Source organism: Myxocyprinus asiaticus, chromosome 30, assembly GCF_019703515.2.
Source record: "Myxocyprinus asiaticus isolate MX2 ecotype Aquarium Trade chromosome 30, UBuf_Myxa_2, whole genome shotgun sequence".
Lineage (NCBI taxonomy): Eukaryota > Metazoa > Chordata > Actinopteri > Cypriniformes > Catostomidae > Myxocyprinus > Myxocyprinus asiaticus.
The window spans coordinates 33,188,757-33,199,932 of NC_059373.1; the positions used below are offsets into that span (position 1 = coordinate 33,188,757).

The window sequence follows — 11,176 nt, forward strand, 5'->3', positions numbered from 1 at the left end:
ATCATTATAATGGAGTAAAATTGTAAAGAATAATAAATAAATTATTTTGTTGTATTATTGTGACTATCTATTGTTATTTAATAATGTCAAAGGAACTGCTTTTAAAAACTAGTTTTCCTACAAATAAAGTAGATCCTTTACACACATACAGTACCAAAGTCCCATTCTCTTATACATAAAAGTATAATTATTAAATTACTATTTATTTTATTTACTTTTTTATTTAAATTCTCATTAAATGTTTGTGCATTTTAAACTCATTTTCATGCAGACGAAGTATATCCTTTACAAACACACACACACACACACATCCTAAAGCTGAGTCTTTATACCCTTATTTGCATTTTTAAATTATACTTATAATTTTTTGTATATTTCTATTTTTCTATATTTATTTAATTCTTTCCCATTTCTATTTATTATTTACATTTTTAAACTCATTTTCATAGAGACAAATACTCTTATTTGCCTATTTAAAATATGGCAGATGCTATTTTCACTAAGTGTAAAAAGCAACAAAAAGCATCTTCTTTTTCACTAAGTGCAAATAGCGTTAGATGCTGTTAGAGTCCCACAGACACCATACACCCAGGGCCGTAGCAAGGTAATCTGGGCCCCCTTACTGTACATTGCTCTGATCCCCTTTCCTATTAAAAAATACAGTTTAGAATTTGTTGTGGGGCCCCCTTGAACTTTGGGCCCCTAGAATCGTTACCACCTTTCACCCCACTAGCTACAGCCTTGCCTTCACCAACCCCTACCCCTAACTTACAAAAATTAACCATGGTTTTACTACAGTAACCATAGTATCACCATGGTATTTTTCTAGTAAAATCATAGTAACCACAGAATTAAACATGGTTACTATTAACAACATGTTATTGTAGTAATGCCATGGTTAGTGCATCAGAACTATATAGATTCCACCAAAACACATGGTTACTACAATATTACTACAGTAAAACCATGACTAATTTGATCCGGATCAAATCCTTCTCTCAACCTCCCGACCTTCACTGTGACCAAATCGCTGTGAGGAATCTCTTTTATTTAATACTATAATGAGTATTACAGGAGTAGAGACATGGGGAACAGTATATCAAAGGGTGAGATTCGAACCCGGATCTCCAGTACAACAACACACACATATTGTCATTACACCCAGAGATACACATGGGGGCGCAGTTTCTGGTAAAATCCTGTGTTTCCACCATCAGACTATTGGAGCGCAAATAGTCACTTAATTATCCAATCTCTTAATCCACTAAATGTCTAACCCCTTAACCAGTTTAATGTCTCTGCCCCAAACACCTAGAAACATTGAAATGCGCCCGTCTTCATTTGATCAGCAGTGAACTCAAATAAATCTGCCCTGTCTTGAGTTTGGTCTGAGCAGTGGTGGGCGGAGTTTTTTGTTTGTTTTGGGTTTTTTGGCCCCTCACACGACTTCAAGTTCGCGTGTGTCTACACGGGGCTTTTATTCTGAAAATCATCTTTGATTAAAAACACGTTTCATTGAGGTGTCTGACTTCACATCGTTCTGCCAATTCCAACGAAAATTATTTTACAATTATATAAAACATATAGAATATGCAATAGACATGACCGAAATCGAGCAATCAAAAGAGAGCAGACTTGTGTAAACGAGATCAGACAGGTCTCTTGCTGCAGCATAACTGTGTGTGTTTATCTGTTACACGCGATTATTGATCTCTTCTCAACTATAAATCACACAAGTAAGTTTTTTATTTCATTAGAGCAGTAAAAGCGTTTACAGTGCTGTGAGGACTCAGTCTGTCTGAAACAAAAGGGGCTACAGCGTCAGCCACTTTAACACAATGTTCATAACACTGTTATAAACATGTAATGACGGATAAAATACAACACATTACATAGAAACACCTAGAAACATAAATGAAAGTCCTTACATGTGATTGTTTTGATATGTAACCTGACCATTCACGCATAGCTCTTATAATGGTACACTAGCTAACAGTTATATAGAAAATAATTTTATGGCGTTTTTATAGATGTACATAGGCCTGTATCATGTATTGCAGATAGTATAATGTATTTATAAAACATATGCGTTTACACTTATATTTACACTTATATATATATATATATATATATATATATAAGCTCATCTGTAGACACTCATTCTGCAGAGATTTACCATGGTAACCATAATTTCCGCCAAAATACCATAGTTACTTCATTTAAAAAAGAACAGCTGGAACTTAGTAGTAATAACAATAATAAAGGAGATCCATATTAATTTATTATGATTTTAAAGTAGTAACAATAACTGTAGTACTATGGTATTTTTGTAAGGGTACATTTTTGTTTTGTTTCTATTGGTATGTGAAGTTTAACACTAATATTACAAATCAGATAATTGTGTTTTTCTAGCCTAATTTAGTTTTCCGTACTAAAGAGATGGATGTGGATGTGGATGTGGTGAGTTTCCATTTGCCCGGTCATGGAGATACCGCCCTGAATAACATGAACTCTCTTCGGTCACATCAGCACTTCTGTGATGTCACCATTGTGGCGGGGGGCAGACACATGTTCAGGGGTCACAAGGTCGTACTGGCTGCTTGCTCTGCGTTTCTTAGGGACCAGTTTCTCCTGAACCCCTCATCAGAATTACAGGTGAGAGTCTTAAAACGGGAACTGTGAAACAAACTCTTTTCTCAGTATGCACTCTCAAGGTCTATTCACATCCATATCGAAACGAAAAAGTGAAGTTATGCTACACAACTACCTTCGATGCAGTCTTCTTTCCACTAGCACTTTTGTCCAGCTTGCATTTTATGTATTAGAAGAAATCGAATAAAATGGGGAGCCACCCAGTGATAACAAAAAGATCCTCCATACGGTAACAGTCTAATAAGGATTTAGCCATGTGGTGTGGTGTAAATAAGGTATGCTATTTCCTCCTATGTCCATAAATGTTCATTGACTATTAAAGTACTGCATTCTCTAATATCTACATGCTGCATGTAGTAAAGTGCTGCTGGTGAATCTATTTCAGCTTCATCTATGAGAGTTTAACCTCACCAACTATCCCAAGCCCTGCTAGAAACCAACAGAGCCTACCTGTATGGAGGACCGAATGTGACAATGTTAAAAATTAAATAAATAAATATATAAATTTGAGTTGTCGAAATGAACACGTTAATGTATGCAATTAATTTAAAACCTTTAACGTGTTAATTTTTCTTAACTGCGATTAACGCATTCTCCGGTTTGACGTTTCATTCAGCATATACACTACTGGTTAAAAGTTTTGAAACACTTCTTCTTTATTATAATTTTTTTTTTTTTTTTCACATTTTAGAATAATAGTAAAGTCGTCAAAACTATGGAATAACATAAATGGAACTATGGGAATTATGTTGTGACTAAACAAAATCCAAAATAAATCAAAACTGTGTTTTATTTTAACATCTTCAAAGTAGTCACCCTTTGCCTAGAATTTGCAGACATGTACTCTTGACATTTTCTCAACCAACTTCTTGAGGTATCACCCTGGGATGCTTTTTAAACAGTATTGAAGGAGTTCCCATCTATGTTGGGCACTTATTGGCTGCTTTTCTTAATTATTCGGTCCAAGTCATCAATTTCAAAAACTTTTTATTTTTTATTAAATTTTAGTTTTGTAATTAAATAAATTAATATGGTGGCACAATTATATTTTTGTCTACAAAACTAATTTCAAACATTTAAGCATATGCCTTCAGATCAAAAGATGTTTAAGATCATGAGAAACATTTCGGTCAAGTGACCCCAAACTTTTGAACGGTAGTGTGTATTCCGTGTGACTTCTAATAGGGCGGAATCTCTTGTTGTGTCCGCCAAGGGTCATTACACTGACACACAAACCATAAACACACAACAGTGATTCTGGGTGCAACTCAGTCAGCTCCCTAGCTCCCTGTGTTGTGAATCAGTATATCGTGAACATAAATTCAGGCACTGGCAAGGGTGTTCATCCACTGAACATTGGGACACTTATGACTCAGTCACCTGCAACATGTTAAGGAGCTCGCGCATTCAAGCGCAGCTGTTATTAACCAACAACATCGCTGTATAAATGACACTATTGTACGTTTTCGTTGAAGATATTCAAACTTAGTGTTATTATGAAAGAAAAATGTCATTAAAAAAATAAATACAAATATAAAGGAGTGTATTTGAAACCTTTTTTTAACAACTCAAATATTTAAAAGATTGTTTCCCTTTCATGGTAATTATTTATAAAATACATTACAAACAACATCTCTTTTTTCTTTTTCTTTTTTTTTCTCCCAATTTGGAATGCCCAATTCCCAATGTGCTTTTTTAAGTCCTCGTGGTCGCGTAGTGATTCGCCTCAGTCCGGATGGCGGAGGACGAATCCCAGTTGCCTCCGCGTCTGAGATTGTCAACCCATGCATCTTATCACGTGGCTTGTTGAGCGCGTTGCCACGGAGACATAGTGCATGTGGAGAAAATCCCTCCCACCCCCCCCCAAAACAAAAAATCATGATTAAATATTTTAATCGACTGTCAGCACTAATATAAAATATTTGCAATGAAATGTAAAAAATGGAAAAGTGTACAGAGAAATAAATAAATAAATGTTAAAAATCTGACATAAATGAGCATTCATACATTTATTTCCTTATTTTTGCATTTTTGTAATGATTTATTTCCACATTTATTTATACATTTATTTATTCAAACACTTATTTATTTCTAAGTACGCGTTTTTATTTTGCAAGTATATTTATTTATTTTTTAATACTGTCACATTCAGTCCTCCATATAGCTGAACCATAGTCTGGGGTTATAATGTGCACTTGAGAGGAAGTACTAGTTCCTAGCTGGCAATTTTGAATCTTTTTTAGTTTTTTTGGACATTTAGTGGCAGATAAACAATATTCATGAATGCAACATTACTGTATATTCTGTTTTCTTTAGAGTTATATGCATGAAATAGTTTTAAATTCTGATCACAAATCTACACACACTGTTTGTGCTATGGACATGAATGACACCTCAAATCGTGCGGTTTGTTGAGGAGAATGCTTTCACTTTTCTTAGCAATTGCAGTTTTTCAATGTACACTGAAGGAGGGACTCAGGCCATATCTAGGGAACAGAATATCATAGAGACATGGAGTTGTTATTTTTTGGTCAACATCTACCCTCTCTGACCAACAGGTGTCGATGTTGCACAGCTCAACTGTGGTGTGTGGACTCCTCCAGTCCTGTTACACAGGGATGCTGCAGTTCAGTGCCAAAGAGATTGTGAATTACCTGACTGCAGCCAGCTACCTGCAGATGGAGCATGTAGTTGAGAAATGTCGAGGAGCCCTGAGCCAGTACATGCAACCCCGGAGTCGCAGCCCGATGGTCAGTACCTCAGACTCAAGCACTTCGGAATTGAGTTAAACATTACAATCCTTTTTCCCTCTCACCATTCTATTTCCACATTGCTATGTTTGTTATTCTGTGTCTGTCTTTCCCACTATGTATCTGTTCAGACTGTAAAAACAGAAGACCCTCAGTCTATGCCAGTGATTGTCAGTGGAAGTTCCCATTCATTGGGATCCATGTCGCCCCCTTCTGATACTGCATCACTGCACCCTCACAGCTCTGGAAAGGAGCTCCCGGCTTCCGATGCCGAATACTCCAACATTCAGCGCAGAGATGCCAGAGATTTCTCCATGCATCATGTAAAAATCTATGGATCTATTTGATCTACAAGAAGCTTTGTTGGTTTGAACAAAATGACAGAATGCTTATTGTAAAATGCACTTTGATTCTGATTCTGTGTCTGATGGTGCGTTCACTTAACATTTGAATTATCGTACTTAGAGGGATAGTTCACCCAAAAATGAAAATTCTCTCATTATTTATTCACTCTCATGCCATCCCAGATGAGTATGACTTTCTTTCTTCTGCAGAACACAAACAAAGATTTTTAGAAGAATATTTCAACTCTGTAGGTCGATACAATGCAAGTGAATGGTGACCGGAACTCAGAAGGTTAAAAAATAATCCATATGACTCCAGTGGTTAAATCCATGTTTTCTGAAGCAATAAGATCTTTTTTGCTATCAATCTCCACCTTTGGCCAGCCCCAACCAGTAGGTGGCTGAATGTGAAAGTGAAAGTGTAGATTTATTGTTAAAAAGGACTTAAATATTAATCTGTTTCTCACCCACACCTATTGTATCGCTTCAGAAGACATGTATTTAACCACTGGAGTCTTATGTTTTACTTTGTTTTACTGCTTTTTGGGCCTTCAAAGTTCTGGTCACCATTCACTTGAATTTAGTGGACCTACAGAGCTGAAATATTCTTCTAAAAATCATAATTTGTGTTCTGTAGAAGAAAGAAAGTCCACACATCTGGGATGACATGAGGGTGAATAAATGATGAGAGAATTTTCATTTTTCGGTGAACTATCCCTTTAAGAGTTTCCAAGTAATAAAAACCATTAATGTTTTGTCAAACTCATACAATACAAAGTCAGAAACTCAGAATCAGGGTTATTCTAGTATTGAAATTTTGATTTAGTTCTTATTTTATTTTTAATTTGTGCTTTTTTAATTTTGTTTGGTTTTTGTTCATTTTCACTCAGTTTCTTTTAGTTTTAGTTTAAGTTTAGCTTTTATTTTAGGACTCCCAAAATTCATGCATCATCTGATATCATATTATGTAAAATGCTGTTAAACTTCACATGGCGTTCTGATGTTATTGCTGTTATCATGGCATTTTCATGTTTAACGGTAGGCTGGTTTAAAGGTTTCGAATGTACCATGTAACAAACACTAAAATTAATTTTAAAAGTAATTTTAATTTAATTTTAGTTTGTTTTGTAAATGGGAGTCTTGAAAATTTATTTTTAGTTTAGTTTCTTTTCTTTTTTTTTTTTCTTTTTTTCTAATTATTATTTAAATAATTATTAGTTAGTGAATTGTTAGTTTCTAGTTTCATTTCACTTACCAAAAGCATTTTAATTTAGTTCTCATTAATGATGACATTGCTCTAAATGTTAATAAACTGACATCATATTAAACCAGGGAGATACCACTACACTAATTAAAATTAATTAATTAATTACACATGCTTTCATTTTATTGTAGCTGATGTGACCTGGTGCAATTCTTTTGGTTCTTCAGTATACTGGAAGAGAATATAACATAGAATTAGTGTAGTGATTAACTATTTTCCTAACATCAACAACTAAGTCAGACTTGGCATTATAACATTTTGGTGTCACAATTGAGTCAGGGGACGACAACAGCTCTAGCAGAATCTCCAAGTTGTCATCTCATAATTACCATAATGCAACGTGAACACAGCATTACTATCTCAAAAGAACACTAATTCTTATTTTGTGTGTGGTTTGGTCATCAGTTTTCACAACAGGTTAACTAGTTTATGTTTTCACTGTGTTGCAGGTTAGAGCATCAGAACAGTCTGGCCATTTCGAAGGAGAGGACAGTACCGAGAATGACGTCTTTCAAGTACACATTAATGACGAACATCAACACCTTGAGAAGACCTCTGGTGCTGAAGAGGACAGAGAAGCTGTTGTCGTGTTAGATGACCACTGTCAGGACTTGGACTCGGGTGTGGAGGAACCCAGTATGGAGGGTCGCTTGAAAGGAAACAGCCTGAGAGGAGCAGCCCGCATGTGGAGGCGAAGACATGGCGAACACAGGGGAGGCAGAGGAAGAGGTTTCAAACACAGGAAGCGGTACACTTTCAAAGATCGCAAACTTCTGGGTAACTATCAGGAGGTTTGGCGCCTTCCAACCCCAGATGAGATCATAGGGAATTTCGGAGCGGACTTCGGGGCCGATTTCCTGTCCAATCAGCATCTCACAGACGGTTCCCTCCACGTCGAGTACAGGGTGGGAGAGGGACAAGGGGAAGAGGGCGGCTCTGATGGGGGTCCTGCACGCTTTGGGGTGGAAGGTTCCAGCGGGGAGGAGGGAATGGGAGTAAGGACACCTTCAAACGAGCGCAGCACTGCCGACGAGTCAGTGGCAGTGGTGGGTTCCACTTCTTGCGTAACGGGAGCAGTCGTATGTGAGCACTGTGGACTGGCGTTTTCTTCAACACAAGACTTAGCTGTGCATTCCCTGGCGACACACAGGCTATACGTGTGTTCGTGCTGCGGGAAGAACTTCAGCCACTCCAGTAACCTCAACCGCCACATGGTCGTGCACCGCGGAATCGCCAAGCTCCACTGCTGCCCCCTGTGCCAAAAGACCTTCACTCAGAAGTCAACACTGTGCGATCACATGAACCTCCACAGCGGGGAGCGCCCCCACGTGTGCGCGTACTGCCATGTCAGCTTTGCCCACAAGCCTGCTCTGCGGCGCCACCTGAAGGAGCAACACGGAAGGACCACCGCCCAAAACTACTTGGAGATGCAGCGGAATAATGAGGGTGTGGCTGGAGGTGTTGGAGGAGGAATTTAAATCGGCGATATGGGTGGTTACAGTTAAAGTCAACATGAAATAAAAAATGAACCTATTTACTTTCTTAAAACATGTTCTGGGTCTTATTGTGTAATTTAGAAGTACATGTTATTCCAAATAAAAAATTCTGGACCTTATTACCTTTCATCAAAATATAATAACTTGCTCTGCCTCTCAAACGTCTTTGCTTTCGGGTGATGTCACCTCGTGTGGGTGTGCTATAAGTTAATGTTAACCAATGTTATTACACAGCTTTTTAGAATGCTCAATTCTGATTGGTCAGTTGCGCCATCCAGCGGCCTGATATGAAAGAGATATCAGACCGGTCATCTGGGTATTGTGAGTCATCTTTCCTACTTCTCGTATTTCTCTGTGATCTTTATAAGTAAGCTAATAAAACAATTAAAACTCAAATATTATATCCATTTATTTATTTATTTTTGGCAAGTAGTTGTATAATAAGCGGGATAATGGGCAGTCACACATCATTTTCACAATAAACAACTTACAGAACTCTGACACAAACCGGAAGTGAAATTCATCTGTTTCAAGAGACTCCGTGATCTTTTACTTCTCACATAATGACAAATTCAACGCAAATCAATATTTTATGTCCAATTATTTATTTAGTTGGTAGCCATATAATAAGTGGGATAGTGTACAGTCAGCCTCCTGAAATGTCGGTGCTGGTGGAGTTTCAGGGTGGAAGTAGTTCTCCACAATCGACTGCAGACTCACCATCATGGCTGGCTCAATTCTGGTATGGAATGCCCCCTTTTCATTTACAATGCCACTCTATTTTTTTTTGTTTCCATTGAATATCCTTTGCCACTTGGAAATACAACAGTAACAGTACAGAAGTAAAAAGTTTTACAAATGCCATTTCATGTTGACTTTAACAGCTGTGTAACAATAATGGCTACATTTTGGCTTTAAAGTTTAAATATTCCAGTTGCTACAAAGTGCTACAGAAATGTTATTCAGAAGTAATTGTCATTGTGCAGACCCTAATACTGTCAAAGCATTTGAACTGTTTTGCCCAGAAAGACTGAGTGGTGTTGCTTATATACTGACTACCACATTGGAGCACAAATGCTACAGCTACTGTTTCATTTCAGGTAGTTACTTCAAGTGCAGAGCTTCAAGAGAAGGTTGTAGACTTTTAGACAGGTGAATGGAAGTTAAAGGAATAGTTTACCCCAAAATGAGAATTCTCTCATCATTTACTCACCCTCATGCCATCCCAGATGTGTATGACTTTCTTTCTTCTGCAGAACACAAACGAGGATTTTTTAGAAAAATATCTCAGCTGTGTTGGTCCATTTAGTGCAATTAAATGGTGGCCAGAACTTTGAAGCTCCAAAAAGGATTTGAAGTCAACATAAGAGTAATACATATGACTACAGTGGTTTAATCCATGTCTTCTGAAGCGATATTATAGATAATTTTAAGGACTTCTCTTCGGTTTAAGGAAGTGACATCTTTGTTCCTTTCAAACATTTCTAATACATTTACAATATTCAAGTCCTTTTTTACTATAAATTCTCCTCCCTGACCAGTAAATAAATTATTGGACATAAAATATTGATTTGCGTTGAATTATTATGTGAGAAGAGATCACAGACTCTCTAGAAACAGCATGAATTCCACATCATGCTCCCTGACCATTAGGTGGTGATATGCATGAAGAAGTGGAAGTGAAAGTGGACATTTAAAGTAAAGAAGGGCTTAAATATTGATCTACACCTATAATATCGCCTCAGAAGACATGGATTAAACCACTGGAGTCATATGTATTACTCTTATGCTGACCTCATATCCTTTTTGGACCTTCAAGTTTTGGCCACCATTCACTTGCATTATATGGACCTACAGAGCTGAAATAGTCTTCTAAAAATCTTCATTTGTGTTCTGCAGAAGAAAGTCTTACACACCTGGGATGGCATGAGGGTGAGTAAATGAGAAAATCTTCATTTTTTGATGAACTATCCCTTTAAGATTAAGAAACTACAGTATGTACTGTGACAAATGAGGAAAGTAAGAAAAAGTCTGTCATTTTAGTTGAAGTTATTAATTACATGAAAACACTATTAAAATAAGTTTGTCTCATCTGTAATTTTATTGCTGTGATTTCAATATCAATGAGTCAAGCCAAAGTCCCTATAAAAGTAAAGTGTGACACCTGTTTTCAAAGAGGTTTCCCAAATGCCTGCCATTGGTAGCACAATAGTTCTGCACACAAACTCACCCAATATTAGTCAATGTTGCCATGTCGCCTAAACTAATAGAACAATGTCGAAAGTGCATAGAGCCACTGAGTTGACAATTTTCAGGGAAATCACCCATGAATGGCTATGTATAGTTGTTTCTGCACATAAAACTGGGATATGAGAAAGCATTTTAACTAGGACTGTCAATCGATTGAAAATTTTAATCGAATTGATTACATGTGTTTATTTAGTAATCAAATCAATCACAATTAAGTGCATATCAATATTTACTGAGAAAGGCCCCCAAATAAATATTATACTATAATAAATATTATAATACAGATCATTCAAAAACATTACATCATATTCATATATTATATTGGCAACACATGCATTTAGACATTACAATAAGTGGCTTTTAAAGTGAAAATATCGGTTGTTTTATTTCCATATCACTGAACATAACCCATTTATTGGC

The 11,176-nt window shown here is 36.7% G+C and overlaps 1 protein-coding gene across 3 annotated transcripts; it reads left to right on the forward strand.

Moving 5' to 3' along the window:
* Positions 1–1,515: 1,515 nt before the first annotated feature.
* Positions 1,516–9,609, forward strand: LOC127421176 (zinc finger and BTB domain-containing protein 12-like). Of its 3 annotated transcripts, none has more exons than XM_051663997.1 (5): positions 1,516–1,736; positions 2,413–2,655; positions 5,211–5,402; positions 5,534–5,725; positions 7,460–9,609. In XM_051663997.1, the coding sequence occupies exons 2-5, from the start codon at positions 2,440–2,442 to the stop codon at positions 8,486–8,488; spliced, it is 1,629 nt and encodes a 542-aa protein (XP_051519957.1). In that variant the 5' UTR covers positions 1,516–1,736; positions 2,413–2,439; the 3' UTR covers positions 8,489–9,609. The 3 variants fall into 3 exon arrangements, with proteins under 3 accessions (XP_051519957.1, XP_051519958.1, XP_051519959.1); XM_051663998.1 differs by having other exon boundaries at positions 2,530–2,655; XM_051663999.1 differs by lacking the exon at positions 5,534–5,725.
* The last annotated feature ends 1,567 nt before the right edge of the window (positions 9,610–11,176 follow it).